We start from the raw sequence: 20262 nt of genomic DNA, 5'->3' as shown, positions 1-20262 counted from the left end.
ATAAGTTAAAAATATTTTCACTCTATTATGATTTCATTTTTTTAATATACCTTTTTTGAAAAAAAAATGAGTTAAATTAATTATTCATATTTGTTTGATGTTAACTTAGCAAATTATTAATTTTTATTTTTTAAGCTATTTTGAAAATTCAGACACAAAAAATTCTTTAATTAAATTGTAATAAAAAGTTAGTAAAATTAACAAATAACGAAAGTTAGAAAGTGGAAAACAAATAATTTAAAAATGATAGATAAATTAGACATCTTTGGTAGTTAAATCTTTCTAAGATTTAACAAATAACAAACATATAACACAAGATTAGGCTCATACTTTACCCTCATAATATATGTACTTATCTCTTACAGGCTATTTGGATTAATTGTAGATCTAGTTTAAGGAAATAATCCTGAGGTTATCTACAACGAAAGATAAGTTGATGATCCGGCTATATTTAATGCGTCAAGCAAAAATTTTCCTTTAGCATTTGGAACTGAAAATCCTAAAGATTTCAATCACTTTATTGATGAAAGCATTTATACAATCACTGCTTTTTGGAACTAAAAACTTTTAACTTTCGATGAGACTACCTAGTAGTATATCTCGACTTGGTAACAAAATAGCATAAATGTTTAACCTTGCACAATTGAAAATTTCTAAAATCTTGAAAACTAAAAATACTATCTTCAGCTTAACTATACTAATATGTATTGTCTTCCTCCCGATTTTGAATTGCCAATTTAAGGGGACTTTCCTTCTAAAGTTTATTCAGAAATTCAGATTACAGTGAAGAAGTGTACTAAAAATTGTTAATCTTAAGAAATTTTAGACAGTTTTCTTTAAAAGTCTAATTTTGGTCTTTAGCTATCTGATTCCTATGTAGATCCAACTATTAGTAACAATCCATTCAAAATTTACTCCAGAGATATGTTTTGGTCTACTAGTACTGAGCTCCCAAAAGATGTGTATATTTACATCCGTAATAATTATGTTTACAGCGATTTCGGATGGTTTTTTCCTAATGTGGAAACTTAAAGATTTCCTGCTTATAGTTTTTCTGAAAACTATGTAAATAAATTGAACATCCAATTTTTTACTTAAGTTTTGTTTAAAAAGTAATATAGTAATTTTAAAATATTTTTTTTTATAAAAGGAATATCCTCCATCATTTTAGGATTATTTTCTTACCATTCGTTTCAGATTTGAAAAGCAAAAAGAGAGTGTCTATAAAAGATCATATAGAAAATTCATTTCTATTTTTTCTGAAATTGGAGGATTTACTTAGAGTTTTCTTGCAATTGGATATGTGCTTTGCAAAAAAGTATCGCAGACAAAGTTAGATATTGACCTTATTAACAAAGCATTTAAATTTGAAGAGAATTTAAAAAGTAAATAATAAAATGAGGAAAAAGAAGCAAATGAAACAAAACATGAATAACAAAAACAGGGAAATAAAAAAAAGCATAAAAAGTCAAAATAAAATTTAGAAAATAAAAGCAGCTCAAAAGTTAGTTTTAACACTAGTAATGATAATTTGAGAAAAAATAATTTATAAAACTTTTGTTTAAAAAGTTAAATAAATGAAAATGCTTAAAAACAAGTTCTCCTGGAAAGACCCCCAAAAAAAAACCTTATTTATTAGGAGTAAAAATCTGATAAAATTTATTGCAATTTAAATGAATAAGATGCAGTTTTGGAATAAAAGGAAAACAAAAAAAGCAATTAATTAAAAATTTCTTAGCTGATGATGAGCTATTTTCAAGATTAGAGCACAATATTAAAAAAATCAGTTGGGGTAACAGATTAGTAAATTAATAACTTATAAAACAAAGGGTTTTCTGAAAAAGAATAAGATAAAAGCAAAAAATAAGTTGAGGATAAGTTCAAAAAGCAATTTGATAATTAAATGAATTCTATGTAGCTTAGCATTTGGTAGTATTTTAAATCAAGCATCTTTTGTTATTTTAGTAATTTTTACAGGAAGTAAAAATATATAATAAATTATAGCAGAGAAAAGCTTTATTATAACATTGATATATTCAACATTATCCATAAATTAAATGAATTAGAAAAGTTAAAAAGACTAATTTTTGATCAAGACCAGCTCAAATTGTTTGACTACTTGCCTAAGCCCACCATCTAAACTGATATTTTTATGAAATAAAAAGATAAAAAACAAAATATAGAAATTGATTTGCTTTATCAAGATAATAGATCAGAATTATAAAAGGCCTGTGAAAGTTTTTAAGCCTACCAAAATATAGCTTATAAAAGTGATTAATCCACTTTAGATCAAAAACTAATCAACTAACTTGATCCTGCTCTTAAAAGAATGTTCAAATAGCTAAACGAAAAATCAACAGTATTCTAAAATTAAATATCATAAAATGAAGAAAGTAAAACAACATCTTTTTAAAATTTAACTGCTTCAATGAAATAATCAATAAACTTATCAAATTAAAACTAAAATAATAATTTAAGCAAGCTTGGAAGAGATAAAAATTCTTTTAGACTCATTTTAAGCCCTTAAGCATCATCTAAAAGTAATATAACAACATTCAAGTGTAATTAATTTGAATAATAATAATAATTCAATCGCATAAAAGATTAACAACCCAAAAAACGAGACAATCAAAATCAATAATTTAGCAATTAAACTTAGGAGAGTTAAATTTAAGAAGATGAATTTGAAGAAATATATCAAAATAATAAAAAAAAGAGGTTGAATACTTTTGTAAGTAAAATGAATTAACTATCTTAATTATGATTTGATTGACTATTAATTATCGAGTTACTAATTTATTACATACATCATATATTTTTAAAAATTTATTTGATTAGATAATTTTTTTTTGTCCCATCAAATTAAATAAAATTAATTATATTTTAGTGCTTATAGAGTTTTATATGATTTAGAACAAGTAAATTTGAAATATATATAAACATTAACTCTAAAAACTTATCAATATTATTGTAAATTTATTTTTTTCTCTTTTTTAAATATAATTTTGATGAAACATTTTATAATAAAAGGTTATTTCTTAATTAAGGTAAACAATAAATTTTGTTTATTTTAACGAAGTAACCATAAAAGCAGTCAATCAATCAATCATTTATTAATTAATTTTTATTTGATTCTTGAGTAAGTTGTAAAAAAAATTTTTATATAAAAATTGAAGTAATAAAAATATATAATATAGATCATCTACTAATTAATTCATGTTAGTAATAAGGATGAGAGGAAAAACTTCTCAAATATTGATATAAATGATTATAAACTTAATACAAACTACATAAATAAATATATATGAAATACTATTATATAAATTTGTTTAATATTATATTAATCTTTCTATTACATAAAAAAAATCTACAATTAGAATTAGTATTTATTTGTTTGATTATAAAATATTTGTCTTTTTATTATATCAATTTTATATTATTGTGAACTTCCCTAATCCGCAAACTATAGATAGATGATCATCATATTCCTAATTGAATAGATACACTGCTTTTTACTAAATAGTATACTCTTTAGTTACAGTTAATTTATTAATAATAGTGTTTCCTTTACTATTATTACTAAAACAGATTAATTACACATATTCCGTTTCTTTGATTTATTTTTAATATGATTGATAAATATCATATTTCATCAAAACATTTACTTGTTTGCAAGTGGGAAATTAATTTTATAATGCAGTTGATCTTACAGTAAAATTCAGTGGCTTTGATCCAAATAAATTAACATACCCTTATTCAATTTCATTACTAACTTTTTGGGGAGTTCTACCTATGTAATCTATGAACAGAGTCAATATTTAAATATTTATTTATTTATTTAACTCTTAGTTTAGGCAAATATTCCATTTGAAAAAACTTCAAAGATTAGAAATTTTATTAAAAATACTCCACTATAAGTGACTCTAGATGACCTTATTCTTAATGAATGGATACACTGCTTTTTACTCAATAGTATAATTTTTAGTTCCATTTATTTTATTAATTATAGTGCTTGTTACTCTTATTACTAAAACAGATAAAAAAAATTAGAATTTAATATTATTATTTTTACACACATTTCAATTGCTCTAAAGTTTTTTTTAAATAAAATAGATAAATATCATATTTCATCAAAATAATTCTTTTTTGCAAGTGGAGTGGGTAATTAATTTATAATACAGTTGATCTTACAGTAAAATGCAGTGACTTTGATCCAAATAAATTTATATAACATTATTCAATTTTAATATTAACTTTTTGGGGAGTTTTACCTTTGTAATTTTTGATCAGAATCAATAATTAATTGCAAAGATAAAATAAATTAAATCAAAGTTAAGTAAAAAAAATAAGGATAGTATTACATAGATTTAAAAAATAAGTTTTACTAACAATTGGGACTTTGTAAGAATTTATATGAAAATAATAATTATTTGTATTTTAATTCTACGGATTAAACTTAATACAATACCTCTTGGTTGTCTTTATTCATAAATGTGTTTTAAATTGAGTCTTTTAAATCCACGTAATTGTTACATTTTTTCTATCTTTTATCTGCAATGAAATCTAATTAGTTCATATTTAAAAATTCTATCCATTTTTTCATCAATAAATAGATAATTATTAATCAATTAATTATTAGTAAAATTAGTTTTCATATGTTTAAAATTTGTTCACTGAATTATCATTACATTTTTTTAATATTTATTTTTTGAAATACTTAGTTTTAATGTATTTTTTTAAACTTTCTTTTACATTTTATTAAAAAGTTTCATTAGTGATAAAAATTCAAAAATTCGAATATACTAAAGAAATTTTCACAGCCTCATTGGTTTCCAACATAAAGAAAAGTACAATAGTTTATAAATAAATAAATAAAATTATTTTTTATTGACTTATTTGATCAAACATCATGGATTAAATATTAACTAAAGAATAAATTGTATGGATTTCTTTTCAAATAAATAAAACTAAAAATTATTTTAAGATAAATCTACTATGAAATAAAGAGATTGCTAAAAAAGTCATTCCTTTTGAAAATTTTATAAAATAAAAAAATAGGTTTAATTAATTATTCACATATATTATTATTAACTTAGCAGATTATTAATTTTTATTTTTTAAGCTTTTTTGAAAAGCCCATACAAAAAATTCTTTAATTAAATTGTAATAAAAAGTTAGTAAAATTAACGCATAAGATAAGTTAGAAAGTGGAAAACAAATAATTTAAAAATGATAGATAAATTAGACATCTTTGGTAGTTAAATCTTCTTAAGATTTAACAAATAACAAACATATAACACAAGATTAGGCTCATACTTTACCCTCATAATATATGTACTTATCTCTTACAGGCTATTTGGATTAATTGTAGATCTAGTTTAAGGAAATAATCCTGAGGTTATCTACAACGAAAGATAAGTTGATGATCCGGCTATATTTAATGCGTCAAGCAAAAATTTTCCTTTAGCATTTGGAATGGAAAATCCTAAAGATTTCAATCACTTTATTGATGAAAGCATTTATACAATCACTGCTTTTTGGAACTAAAAACTTTTAACTTTCGATGAGACTACCTAGTAGTATATCTCGACTTGGTAACAAAATAGCATAAATGTTTAGCCTTGCACAATTGAAAATTTCTAAAATCTTGAAAACTAAAAATACTATCTTCAGCTTAACTATACTAATATGTATTGTCTTCCTCCCGATTTTGAATTGCCAATTTAAGGGGACTTTCCTTCTAAAGTTTATTCAGAAATTCAGATTACAGTTAAGAAGTGTACTAAAAATTGTTAATCTTAAGAAATTTTAGACAGTTTTCTTTAAAAGTCTAATTTTGGTCTTTAGCTATCTGATTCCTATGTAGATCCAACTATTAGTGACAATCCATTCAAAATTTACTCCAGAGATATGTTTTGGTCTACTAGTACTGAGCTCCCAAAAGATGTGTACATTTACATCCGTAATAATTATGTTTACAGTGATTTCGGATGGTTTTTTCCTAATGTGGAAACTTAAAGATTTCCTGCTTATAGTTTTTCTGAAAATTATGTAAATAAATTGCACATCCAATTTTTTACTTAAGTTTTGTTTAAAAAGTAATATAGTAATTTTAAAATATTTTTTTTTATAAAAGGAATATCCTCCATCATTTTAGGATTATTTTCTTACCATTCGTTTCAGATTTGAAAAGCAAAAAGAGAGTGTCTATAAAAGATCATATAAAAAATTCATTTCTATTTTTTCTGAAATTGGAGGATTTACTTAGAGTTTTCTTGCAATTGGATATGTGCTTTGCAAAAAAGTATCACAGACAAAGTTAGATATTGACCTTATTAACAAAGCTTTTAAATTTGAAGGGAATTTAAAAAGCAAATAATAAAATGAGGAAAAAGAAGTAAATGAAACAAAACATGAATAACAAAAACAGGGAAATAAAAAAAAGCTTAAAAAGTCAAAATAAAGCTTTGACAAAAGTTCGAAAGTTAGCTTTAACAGCAGTAATGAGAATTTGAGAAAAAATCATTAATAAAACTTTTGTTTAAAAAGTTAAATAAACGAAAATGCTTAAAAACAAGTTCTCCTGGAAAGCCCCCCCAAAAAAAACTTTATTTATGAGGATTAAAAATCTGATAAAGTTTATTGCAATTTAAATGAATAAGATGCAGTTTTGGAATAAAAGGAAAATAAAAAAAGTAATTAATTAAAAATTTCTTAGCTGATGATGAGCTATTTTGAAGATTAGAGCACAATATTAAAAAAATCAGTTGGGGTAGCAGATTAGCAAATTAATAACTTATAAGGCAAGGGATTTTCTGAGAAAGAATAAGAGAAAAGCCAGAAATAAGTTGAGGATAAGTTCAAAAGACACTTTGATAATTAAATGAGTTCTATGTAGCTTAGCATTTGGTAGTATTTCAAATCTAAAATCTTTTGTTATTTTAGTAAATTTTACAAGAAGTAAAAATATATAATAAATTATAGCAGAGAAAAGCTTTATTATAACATTGATATATTCAACATTATCCATAAATTAAATGAGTTAGAAAAGTTAAAAAGACTTATTTTTGATCAAGATCAGCTCAAACTGTTTGACTACTTGCCTAAACCCACCATCTAGACTGATATTTCTATGAAATAAAAAGATAAAAAACAAAATATAGAAATTGACTTGCTTTATCAAGATAATAGATCAGAATTATAAAAGGCCTGTGAAAGTTTTAAAGCCTACCAAAATATAGCTTATAAAAGTGATTAATCCACTTTGGATTAAAAATTAATCAACTAACTTGATCCTGCACTTAAAAAAATGTTCGAATAACTAAACGAAAAACCAATATTATTCTAAAATTAAATATCATAAAATGAAGAAAGTAAAACAATATCTTTTTAAAATTTAACTGCTTCAATGAAATAATCAATAAACTTATCAAATTAAAACTACAATAATAACTTAAGTAAACATGGAAAAGATAAAAATTCTTTTAGGCTCATTTTAAACCCTTTAGTATCATCTAAAAGTAATCGAACAACATTTAAGCTTAATTAATTTGAATAATAATAATTCAATTACATAAAAGATTAACAACCCAAAAAACCAGACTATTAAAATCAATAATTTAGCAATTAAACTTAGGAGAGTTAGAATTAAGATGATGAATTTGAAGAAATAAATCAAAATAATAAAAAAAAGAGGTTGAATACTTTTATAAGTAATATGAATTAACTATCTTAATTATGATTTGATTAGCTATTAATTATCGAATTACCAATTTATTACATATATCATTTGTTTTTAAAAATTTATTTTATAAGATAATTTTTTTTGTTCCATCAAATTAAATAAAATTAATTATATTTTATTGCTTAATGAGTTTTATATAAGTTAGAATAAGTAAATTTGAAATTTATATATACATGTATAGTACCCTAGTGTACTGCCTTTTTCAAGGCTCTTCACTAAAACAAAAACATCACAAATTGGCAACATAAATTTGCTTTTAAATCTGCTTATATAAGAATTGCGCTGATTATAAATTTTCTAATATATAATGGAAATTTTAAGATTTTTTTAATTTAACTATGAATTAATTGTAAAAAGTAGTATTTATTTATTTGATTATGAAATATTTTGACTTTTTATTATATTAGTTTTACAATCCACGAACTATAGATGATCATATTTCTAATGGATGGATATACTGCTTTTTACTCAATTGTTATTTTTAGTTCCATTTATTTTATTAATAACAGTTTTTGCTTTACTTTTATTACTAAAACAAATTAAATACACACTTTCGAATTATTTCTTTAATTTTTTTAAATAGGATGGATAAATATCATATTTCATCAAAACATTTACTTGTTTGCAACTGGGAAATTAATTTTATAATGCAGTTGATCTTACAGTAAAATGCAGTGACTTTGATCCAAATAAATTTATATACTCTTATTCAATTTCAATACTAACTTTTTGGGGAGTTCTACCTATGTAATTTAGAACAGAATCAATATTTAAATATTTATTTATTTAACTCTTAGTTTAGGCAGATATTCCATATGAAAAAACTTCAGAGATTAGAAATTTTATTAAAAATACTCCGCTACAGATGATTATAGATGATAATATTCTTAATCAATGGATAAATAGCTTTTTACTCAATAGTATAATTTTTAGCTCCTGTTATTTTATGAATAATAGTTTTTGTTACTCTAATTACTAAAACAGGTTGATCTTACAGTAAAATTTAGTGACTTTGATCCAAATAAATTTATATACCCTTATTCAATTTCAATATTAACTTTTTGGGGAGTTTTACCTTTTTAATTTTTGAACAGAGTAAATAATTAATATCAAAAATAAATTAAATGTAAAGTAAAATATAAATACGGATAGTATTACTTAGATTTAAAAATAAGCTTTACAATTTGGTGTTTGTAAGAATTTATATGTTATCTCTTTTGTATTTTTAATTTTAAAAATTTATTTAAAATCCATATCTTATGATAATCATAGTGAGTAGTATTATACTTAACTGCTTTCAGCTCTGTTGAACTATCTATTCTACCTTTGTTGTAGCTCACTTATTCTGATTTTTAAATTGAACAATAACTATTAGTAATAAAGACATTTTTATATAAAATATTTCCTTAAAAATACAAAAAATAAAATAAGCACATAATTTTAAACTTTTTTAAAATGGAAATTAATTGGTAAAATCTAATATAAAAAAATTGTTAGATGAAAAGCAAGCTAAAATATAAATTAATCTATTTATTGCTCTCACTTAAATAAACATCATAAATTTTAAATATAATTTTGAGTACATCAAGTTAGTTTTAGTTAAGTTACTAATTATTTTAAATAAAGATTGAAACACAGATTAATTAAAGAGAAGATAAATTAAAATTTATTTTCTAACAAACAAACCTATTAAAAAAAAAGAAAATTTTTGATTAACAGGATAGTAACTCTGAACTATTAAATACTAAAGCTTTATCCATAGTAACTATTCATCTAAGTAAGAAAGTGAATAGTATACTACTGAAGGAATAGAAACTACTACTTAAAAAAAAAAGTTTACTTTTCTTAATAATCTCAAAATATCATTTTTATTCTATTTTTAACTTCATAGTTGAATTTATTTTCAAAATTTTTTTTACTTGTTTGTAATATTTACATTTTTAGTATATTTATTTTACTAATTTATATAACTGATAAATTCTTTACAAGTATCTGAATTGAAAAACTGAATATTCTGATTAATTAAGTATTTATTAAAAAAAATATACCATAAAGACCATTTTATAAAAAGTAATTTTGATTTTTGAAGTGTTTTCTTTCAAAGATATATATTTATTGGTTATATTACCAAACAAGTCGTTAAATAAAAATATCTTTCGGATCTTTTACGGGATATATAAATTAAAAGTTAAGACAAATAATCATGATTGACCATAAAAATATGAATTAAGTAAGTAAGTAAATAAATAAAAAGATTTAAGTTAAAATTAATTAATAATTAAAAATAATAATTTGTCTTTTTAAAGCATAAGATATTAATCAAATCACTAAGATATTAATTATCTGATACTCTCTTTGATTTAAATTAAATCTTCAGATTAATTTATTTAAGATTTTAGGAAGTTAATTGATTTTTTAGAAATGAGCATCCACTTAGATTTTTGCTAAGCATAATAGGTTTCAAGTAGAATTACAATAAGCAAAGTCATAAATCCATCTTGAGATTTAAATTTAGAGGAATATTTCTTTATTGTGTCCATATTTTTTTTGCAATATTATTTAATTAAACCTTCATCATACTTCCATACACCTTCAGAATTTACCAAATTAAGCAAATTTTCTATCTTAGGAATAGAAGGATAGCTTTCTTTTTCTTTTAGCTAGTATTCTCTTTCACTTTTTTTATTTTTAAAATCTTCATCATAATCATTTTCATCCTATTTTTCTAACTATTATTAATGTGCTCTAAATCTATAAAATTATTTTTTTGGACTCTCCTTAAGCTCTTCAAATTAACAATCACTCTCTTGGTTGAAACAATTTTGTTAATATTCAATAAAATCCATTTAATCATTACAAAATTAATTAGTAGAAGCAGGGCATTTACTAGATTTTTTTGAAGATGTGAAAAAATTCTTAATTTTAGTAAATATTGATGAAGATGTGTTGGATTTTAAAGAATTTGATGATCCCTTTTTAATCGTTTATAATGTTGCAGATTAATCCATTAAAAGTTAAGTAATTGACAAATTAGCGGTTTTCAAACAATGAACCTATTTAGATATGTTTTCCAAATCAGAATCTTATTAATAGTTTGTATACTATTTACTATGGGATATATTTTCATACATAGTTTTTTACTCATCATTCAAAGTTTCAATTACACAAATCAAAGCAGTTTTTTCTGTGAGAAGCTAATAGTCAATTGATTACTAAATTAACGATGAGCTACAATCTTCTTATATTATATTTTCATTTAAAAATAGTTGTTTTCCAATTTTAAATACAGATTATTATAGCTCTGGGTTGCAAGTAAAGCTATCTTACATTTCTAACTTTATTTACTTCTAAATTTTTTATTTTTTACGAGAGTCGAAATATTCTATTGAAATTTACTTTTGTGATTCAGTCAAGCTTGAACAGTCTAATGTAGGTTTGAAAAAAAAATGAATATTTAGTACTTCATCTTTAAAGACACAAGGAAAGTTAGTCATAGAAGGATAAGTAGATTCAAAAATATTGTTATCATAATTTATTTGGAACTAATCGAGGGTAGGAGTTATGCAAAGAGAGAGCATTTCGATGATAATTTCAGATAAATCACATTGAAGATCTACAATCTTAGAAATGCCTTTGCCAGCAATTGCACTCTCCTCAATTAAATACTTATCTGCACCTGATCCAAAACCAATAGAGTTAATTCTGTTATATTTATTATTTTTTTTTATCAACTTTACAACTTCTTTGGGGGATTCCACTTCACCATCTGTCAACAAAAATATTTATTTGTTGTACCCATCAATTTTAGTTTCCTTAAAAACGCTTTATAGAGGTTTATATATTTCGGTTCCTCCTAAATCAGCAGTGTAATTTTTTATTATTTTGATTGCTTTTTCTAGGCTATTGGTATCATATTTGATTGAAGTTTAAAATAACTTTTCATGAGAAGAGCCAAAGCTGACTACATTGAAGTAACTATCTATAGGAAGACTCTTTAAGAATAAGATAAGAGCCTCACAAGCTTTTTGTATAGGCTATCCACTCATAGATCCACTCCTATCTAATAAGAAAATAAACTCACTTCTTGAAGAATTCAGGTGATCAATTACCTCTGAGTTCATTTTTTACTAGAATTCGTCACTAAAGACATCATCTCCTTTATGTATAGCTGCTCTAATTGCGTCATCTAACTCCTTAGTTACTTCTTCATTAAAATTAGGAATAAAAGAAACCATCACAGAGTTGCTCACAGGAAGAACAGCTCTTTTTACTGAGTCTTCATGGTAAATCATGCTTGATCCAAAAATAACTTGAGGTTCAAACATGCCTTCGAAAGCAAATACAAGCTAGAAACCTAAATCTTTTTATAAAAGAGCTTGACTCAAATCAAATTTGACTGTGTTATCATCAATCACCTTTTTTTAAGCTGGATAACCTCTTGATTCAGCGTAAGTAATTTTTCCAGTGCAGAATAAATCTAAAGTTAGAACATTTATTCCAAGTTTAGCAGAGACTTCATCCTCACAGTATTGAAGTGGTATTTAAGCAATAAAATACTTATTTAATATACAAGAAATTTATTAGGAAAAAACTAGATTAATTTCTACTTTCTGATTAGGAGGCAAGTTTCCTAAAAGTATTTTGCAATAGTCTTGATCTTTCTCTGTAGAAGTCTCAGCATATGAAACAAAGTTACCTTGTTATTTGTTTTCTTGATATTCGTTTTTTGCCTAAGATTTTTCCTTGATGATTCCTTTTATGGTTTTTTCGTTGAATTTAGCTTCAAATGATTCTAAACAAATGCCTTCCTAAATTGGAAAGTAATAATTTGTTTCTGAGTATTCCTTGTCTGAATTGCTAATAAATGTTTAAGTTAAAGCTGTTTTCATAATGTTGTTGATAATTTAGCATTTATATTAAACACTTTTAAGTGTCGCTGGTACTTTGGATGATTGTTAAGAGTCATCAGTAGCAAGTTAAAAGTCAAAAGATCTTATCTTTAATTTATTATTCATCTATTAATAATTATGCTTTACTATTTTTTTAATTAATTAATTATTTATTGATGGGTTTTTTACTGCAAACATAAATACCATACAAAAATAATTGTAAACTTCTAAAGCAAGGATTAATAAAAATTAATATAATAAAATCTGATATCAGTGTCTACATGATAATAAAAAAAATAATAGTAGATCAAATTGCATCACCAACAATTTTGAAAAATGAATCTATAACAAAATAATAGTTAAATTGTATATTTTAAATCCACGTAATTGTTAAATTCTATCGTTTATCTGAAATAAAATCTAACTAGTTCATATTTAAAATTTCCATCCACCTTATGATAAATAAATAGATCATCATTAATAAATTAGTAGTAAAACTAGTATTGATATGCTATTTAAAAAATATTTTCACTCCATTATGATTTCATTTTTTTGTATTTATTTTTTGAAGTCCTTCCTTTTAATATATTTTTTTAAACTTTGTTTTAAGTTTTGCTAACGATTTTCTTTATATTATTTTGAGGATTTAACATAATTCTTCAGCAAAAGCTTATTAAAAATTAGAAAAATTATATTTTTTTTTTAAAGTTTGAACAAAAAATTGGTCATAAACATGAATTAATTAAGAAAGAAAATAAATTCTTTTCAAGGTAAATAAAAATATTTTAGTTAAAATGAATTAAGAAAAAATAATTTGTCTTTTTCAAAAAAAATTATTTCAAATCATTTAGATATTAATTATCTGATACTCTCTTTAATTTAAATTAAATCTTCAGATTAATTTATCTATGATTTTAAAAAGTTATTTGATTTTTTAAATATGAGCATCCACTTAGATTTTTGCTAAGTATAATAGGTTTCAAGTAGAATTACGATAAGCAAAGTCATAAATGCATCTTGAGATTAAAATTTAGAGGAATATTTCTTTATTGTTTCCATATTTTTTTGACAATATTATTTAATTAAACTTTCATCAAACTTCCATACACCTTCAGAATTTACCAAATTAAGCAAATTTTCTATCTTAGGAATAGAAGGAAGGCTACCTTCTTACTAATTTTCTCTTTGAGGTAATTTATTTTTAAAACCCTCATCAAAATCATTTTCATCGCATTTATCTTACTCTAATTCATATTCATTAATATGATTATAGTCTTTTTATAGACTCTCTTTTAGACCTTCAAATTAAAAATTACTCTCTAGGTTCAAAAATTGTTGCTAATCTTCAATAAAATCCTTTTTATCATTACAAAATTAATTAGTAGAAGCAGGGCATTCACTAGATTTTTTTGAAGATGTGAAAAAATTCTTAATTTTAGTAAATATTGATGATAATGTTCTGGATTTTAAAGAACTTGATGATCCCTTTTTAATTGTTTATAATGTCGCATTTTAATTATTTAACTATTAACTAATTATCAAACTAGTTTTTATCAAACTATTAATCTAATTAGATATATTTTCCAATTCCCCATCTTATTAATAGTTTTTATACTATTTACTATGGGATATATTTTCATACTAAATCTTTTATTCATCATTCAAAGTTTCAATTACACAAATCAAAGCTGTTTTTTCTGTGAGAAGCTAATTGTCAATTGATTACTAAACTAATGATGTGTTCCAGTCTTCTTACATTATATTTTCATTTAAAAATATTTGTTTTCCAATTTTAAATACAGATTATTATAGCTCTGGGTTGCAAGTAAAGATATCTTACATTTCTAACTTTATTTACTTCTAAATTTTTTATTTTTTACGAGAGTCGAAATATTCTATTGAAATTTACTTTTGTGCTTCAGTCAAGCTCGAACAGTCTAAAGTAGGCTTGAAAAAGAAATGAATATTTAGTACTTCATCTTTAAAGACACAAGGAAAGTTAGTCATAGAAGGATAAGTAGATTCAAAAATATTTTTATCATAATTTATTTGGAACTAATCGAGGGTAGGAGTTATGCAAACAGAGAGCATTTCAATGATTATTTTGGACAAATCACATTGAAGATCTACTATCTTAGAAATGCCTTTGCCAGCTATTGCACTCTCCTCAATTAAATACTTATCTGCACCTGAACCAAAACCAATAGAGTTGATTCTGTTAAATTTATTATTTTTTCTGATCAACTATACAACTTTTTTGGGGGATTCGACTTCACCATCTGTCAACAAAAATATTTATTTATTGTATCCATCAATCTTAGTTTCCTTAAAAACACTTTATAGAGGTTTATATATTTCGGTTCCTCCTAAATCAGCAGTATACTCTTTTATTATTTTGATTGCTTTTTCTAGGCTATTGGTATCATATTTGATTGAAGATTAAAATAACTTTTCATAAGAAGAGCCAAAGCTGACTACATTGAAGTAACTATCTATAGGAAGACTCTTTAAGAATAAAATAAGAGCCTCACAAGCCTTTTGTATAGGCTATCCAATCATAGATCCACTCCTATCTAATAAGAAAATAAACTCACTTCTTGAAGAATTCAGGTGATCAATTACCTCTGAGTTCATTTTTTACTAGAATTCGTCACTAAAGACATCATCTCCTTTATGTATAGCTGCTCTAATTGCGTCATTTAACTCCTTAGTTACTTCTTCATTAAAATTAGGAATAAAAGAAACCATCACAGAGTTGCTCACAGGAAGAACAGCTCTTTTTACTGAGTCTTCGTTGTAAATCATGCTTGATCCAAAAATAACTTGAGGTTCAAACATGCCTTCGAAAGCAAATACAAGCTAGAAACCTAAATCTTTTTATAAAAGAGCTTGACTCAAATTAAATTTGACTGTGTTATCATCAATCACCTTTTTTTAAGCTGGATAACCTCTTGATTCAGCGTAAGTAATTTTTCCAGTGCAGAATAAATCTAAAGTTAGAACATTTATTCCAAGTTTAGCAGAGACTTCATCCTCACAGTATTGAAGTGGTATTTAAGCGATAAAATACTTATTCAGTAAACTAGAAATTTATTAAGAAAAAACAAGATTAATTTCTAATTTTTGGCTAGGAGGCAAGTTTCCTAAAAGTATTTTGCAATAGTCTTGATCTTTCTCAGTAGAAGTCTCAGCATATGAAACAAAGTTACCTTGTTATTTATTTTCTTGATATTCGCTTTTAGCCTAAGATTTTTCCTTGATGATTCCTTTTATGGTTTTTTCGTTAAATTTAGCTTCAAATGATTCTAAACAAATGCCTTCTTAAATTGGAAAATAATAAATGGTTTCAGAGTATTCATTGTCTGAACCGCTAACAAATGTTTAAGTTAAAGCTGTTTTCATAATGTTATTGATAATTTAGCATTTATATTAAACGCTTTTAAGTGTCGCTGGTAGTTTAGATGATTTCTAAGAGTCATGAGTAGCAAGTTAAAAGTCAAAAGGTCTTAGTTTTAATTTATGATTCATCTATTAATAATAATGCTTTAGTTTTCTTATTAATTAATTATTTATCAAAATATTATTGAAAGCATAAGTGTATTTCAAAAATAGTTAAATATTTCTAAAATAGGAATTAATAGTAATTGATATAATAAATTCTGATACGTGTTTATTTGATAATAAAAATCATCATAATAATAGATCAAAAAAATTATCAAAAAATTTCAAAAATTTATCATTAAGAAAATAATAGTTAAATTGTATCTTTTAAATCCACTAATTATAAAATTTTTTCTATCTTTTATCTGTAATGAAATCTAATTATTTCATATTTAAAAATTCCATTCATCATGTCATCAATAATTAGACAGTTATTAATCAATTAGTAAAATTAGTTTTGATATGTTAAAATTATTTTGACTCTATAGTGTTTAATTTTTTAATATTTATTTTTTGAAGTAATCGCTTTAATGTATTTTTTTAAACCTTGTTTTAAATTTTATTAAAGATTTTCTTAAGTAAAAATCCAAAATATTATTTTGAGGATTTAACATAACATTTCAGCTTGGCTAAATAAACAAAATTAATACTTAAAAAAATTAGATTATTTTTATTTAAATTAAATTTAGAATAAAAATTAATTTAAAAAGGATTATAAATAAATAACTAAAGTTATTTTTTATTTACTTATTTGATCAAATAAAGAATAAATTAAATGGATTTCTTTTCAAATAAATAAAACTAAAAATTGTAATAAGATAAATCTACTACGAAATAAAGAGATTGGTAAAAAAATCCTTCCTTTTGATGATGTTGAAAATAACAAAATGAATATAATTAACTATTCAAATATTAACTAAGCAAATTATTAATTTTTATTTTTTAGGCTATTTTGAAAAGTAGAATATAAACAATTCTTTAATTAAATTGTAATAAAAAATTAATAAAATTAACGCATTAAATAAGTTAGAAAGCTTTTAAGAAATAATTATAAAATGCTAGACTAATTAGATATCTTTGGTAGTTAAATTTTCCTAAGATTTAACAAAAAACAAACATATAACACAAGATTAGGATCATACTTTACTCTCATAATATATTTACTTATCTTTTACAGGCTATTTGGATTAATTGAAGATGTAATTCAAAGAAATAATCCAGAAGTTATCTACAACGAAAGATAAGTTGATGATCCTGCTATATTTCAGGCGTCAAGTAAAAGTTTTCCCATGGCATTTGCAATGGAAGATCCTATTGATTTTAATCACTTTATTGATGAAAGCATTTATACAGTCACTGCTTTTTGGAATTAAAAACATTTAGCTTTCGATGACGCTAATTAATAGTATATTTATACTTGGAATCAAACAAGCATAAATGTTTAACCCTGCACAATAGAAAATTTCTAAAATCTTGAAAATTAAAAATACTACCTTAATCTTAACTATACTAATATGTATTGTCTTCCTCCTGATTTTGAGTTACCAATTTAAGGGGACTTTACTTCTTTAGTTTATTCAGAAATTCAGATTATGGTTAAGAAGTGCACTAAAAATTGTTAATCTTAAGAAATTTTGGACAAATTTCTTTAAAGGTCTAACTTTGGTCTTTAGCTATCTGACTCCTACGTAGATCCAACTATTAGTGATAATCCATTCAAAATTTACTCCAGAGATATGTTTTGGTCTACTAGTACTTAACTTCCAAAAGATGTGACTGTTTACATCCGTAATAATTATGTTTATAGCGATTTCGGATTGCTTTTTACTGATGTAACAACTTAAAGATTACCTGCTTATAGTTTTTATGAAAGTTAAGTAAATAGCATATCAAATTTTTTCTTTTTGCACATAATTTTTATTTAAAAAACAATAATAATAATTTAAAAATATTTTTTCTTTAAAAGGATTATCCATCATCGTTTTAGGATTATTTTCTTTCCATTTATTTCAGATTTGAAAAGCAAAAAGAGGGTGTCTATAAAAGATCCTATAGAAAATTTAGTTCTATTTTGTCTGAAATTGGAGGATTTACTTAGAGTTTTCTTGCTATTGGATATATAATTTGCAAAAAAATATCGCAGACAAAGTTAGATATTGACCTCATTAACAAAGCATTTAAATTTGAAGGGAGTTTAAAAAGTAAATAATAAAATGAGGAAAATGAAGCAAATAAAAGTATAATACATTAATAACAAAAACAAGGAAATGAAAAAAAGCTTAAAAAATCAAACTAAAGTTAAGAAAAAAAAAATAGTTCCAAAGTTATTTTTAGCAGTAGTGATGAAAATTTGAGAAAGACTTAATAACCTTCTAAAAATAATATATAAAGCATTATTTAAAAAAGCTAAATAAATGAAAAGGGTTAAAAACAAATTCTACCTTAAAACCCCCCAAAAAATAGCCTTATTTGTTAAGATTAAAAATCTGATAAATTTTATTGTAATTTAAATGAATAAGATGCTGTTTTGGAATAAAACGAAAATAAAAAAGGCAATTAATTAAAAATTTCTTAGCTATTAATGAGCTATATTTAAGATTAGAGTACATAATTTAAAAAATCAGTTGGAATACCTGATAATCAAGAACAATAAATTAATAACTTATAAAACAAGGGGTTTTCTGAGAAGGAATAAGAGAAAAGCAAGAAATAAGTAGAGGATTAGTTCAAAAAGAACTTTGATAATTAAATGAGCTCTATGTAACTTAGTATTTGGCAGTATTTCAAATCGGCTATCTTTTGTTATTTTAGTAAACTGCACAAGGAGTAAAAAAATATAATAAATTATAGTAGAGAAAAGCTTTATTATAACATTGATATATTCAACATTATTCATAAATTAAATGAATTAGAAAAGTTAAAAAGACTAATTTTTGATCAAGATCAGCTAAAATTGTTTGATTACTTACCTAAACCTACCATCTAAACTGACATTTCTATGAAATAAAATGATAAAAAAGAAGAAATAGAAATTGACTTGCTATATCAAGATAATAGATCAGAATTATAAAAAGCATGTGAAAGTTTTTAAGCCTACCAGAATATAGCTTATAAAAGTGATTAATCCACTTTAGATCAAAAACTAATCAATTAACTTGATCCTGTTCTTAAAAAAATGTTCAAATAGTTAAACGAAAAGTCTGTTGTATTAAAAAATTCAATATCATAAAATGAAGATAATAGGATAACATCTTTTTAAAATTTAACTCCTTCAATGAGATAATCTATAATAAACTTATCAAATTAAAATTTCTAGAATAACTAAAGTAAACTTGGAAAAGATAAAAACTCTTTTAGACTCTTTTTAAACCCTTAAATATCATCTAAAAGTAATCCAACAGCATTTAAGCTTAATTAATTTGAATAATAATAATTTAATGACATAAAATATCAGCAATCCAAATAACCAGACAATTAAAATCAATAATTTATCAATTAAAGTTCTGAGAGTTAGATTTAAGATGATGAATTTGAAGAAATATGTCAAAATAATAAAAAAAAGAAATTGAATGCTTTTGTAAGTAATATGAATTAACTATCTTAATTATGATTTGATGATTCTTTATTTGTGATTGAACTATTTATTTATTACATACATTATTTATATTTTTAAATTAATTTAATTAGATAATTTTTAAAAAATCAAATTTGTTCCACCAAATTAAATAAAATTAATTGTATTTTAGTTTGTAATGGGTTTTATAAAGTTAGAAGTAGTAAATTTGAAATAAATTTAAACATTAACTCTTAAAATAAATCAAAAATATTGAAAATTTATTTTTTCTCTTTATTTTAAATTTATTGATTTTTGAAAATCTTTTTATTTTTAATAGTAATTTAAATCAATTTATAAAAATTATCATTTCTTAATCAGCAAAAAACCAAACTTATATGGCATTTTGCTATAAAATAAAAAGTAAAATTTGATTTCTCCCTGAGGTTTTATTTAAATCATGATATCTAATTAATTAATCATGATAAATAAAAAAATGATAGAAATATCACTGATTGATGGATAATATTTCAGATTAAAATATATATAACTGGCATATATAAAAGCTTGGTATTTATATAATTTAATAAGATATAATATAACACTAAAAGTTTCAAATTATTTGATCGTTTTTG

At 23.2% G+C, this 20262-nt stretch overlaps 5 protein-coding genes across 5 annotated transcripts; 3 read left to right on the top strand and 2 right to left on the bottom strand. All coding sequences in view use genetic code 6, as the record gives it.

Moving 5' to 3' along the window:
• Positions 1-243: 243 nt before the first annotated feature.
• On the top strand, positions 244-2764 carry TTHERM_00809330 (transmembrane protein, putative; the record flags this gene model as incomplete). Its single annotated transcript, XM_001012033.2, has 2 exons — positions 244-1065; positions 1151-2764. The coding sequence occupies 2 exons, from the start codon at positions 244-246 to the stop codon at positions 2762-2764; spliced, it is 2436 nt and encodes an 811-aa protein (XP_001012033.2).
• Positions 2765-5229: 2465 nt separating this feature from the next.
• TTHERM_00809320 (transmembrane protein, putative) lies at positions 5230-7741 on the top strand (the record flags this gene model as incomplete). Its single annotated transcript, XM_001012032.2, has 4 exons — positions 5230-6051; positions 6137-6912; positions 6985-7520; positions 7581-7741. 4 exons carry the CDS (start codon positions 5230-5232, stop codon positions 7739-7741), a joined length of 2295 nt encoding a protein of 764 aa, XP_001012032.2.
• Positions 7742-9835: 2094 nt separating this feature from the next.
• On the bottom strand, positions 9836-12863 carry TTHERM_00809310 (type A von willebrand factor domain protein). The gene is made up of 2 exons (XM_001012031.2): positions 12352-12863; positions 9836-12300 (listed from the first exon to the last, which is right to left on the bottom strand). The coding sequence occupies exons 1-2, from the start codon at positions 12838-12840 to the stop codon at positions 10069-10071; spliced, it is 2721 nt and encodes a 906-aa protein (XP_001012031.2). The 5' UTR covers positions 12841-12863; the 3' UTR covers positions 9836-10068.
• Positions 12864-13476: 613 nt separating this feature from the next.
• On the bottom strand, positions 13477-16161 carry TTHERM_00809300 (type A von willebrand factor domain protein; the record flags this gene model as incomplete). The annotated part of the gene is made up of 1 exon (XM_001012030.1): positions 13477-16161. One exon carries the CDS (start codon positions 16159-16161, stop codon positions 13477-13479), a length of 2685 nt encoding a protein of 894 aa, XP_001012030.1.
• Positions 16162-17129: 968 nt separating this feature from the next.
• Positions 17130-19684, top strand: TTHERM_00809290 (transmembrane protein, putative; the record flags this gene model as incomplete). The annotated part of the gene is made up of 2 exons (XM_001012029.2): positions 17130-17951; positions 18041-19684. The coding sequence occupies 2 exons, from the start codon at positions 17130-17132 to the stop codon at positions 19682-19684; spliced, it is 2466 nt and encodes an 821-aa protein (XP_001012029.2).
• Between the last annotated feature and the right edge of the window lie 578 nt (positions 19685-20262).

The sequence above is a fragment of the Tetrahymena thermophila genome, assembly GCF_000189635.1.
Source record: "Tetrahymena thermophila SB210 genomic scaffold scf_8254718, whole genome shotgun sequence".
NCBI lineage: Eukaryota > Ciliophora > Oligohymenophorea > Hymenostomatida > Tetrahymenidae > Tetrahymena > Tetrahymena thermophila.
Note: the sequence above shows the minus strand (reverse complement) of the source record. Positions and strands in the feature narration are given on the sequence as shown.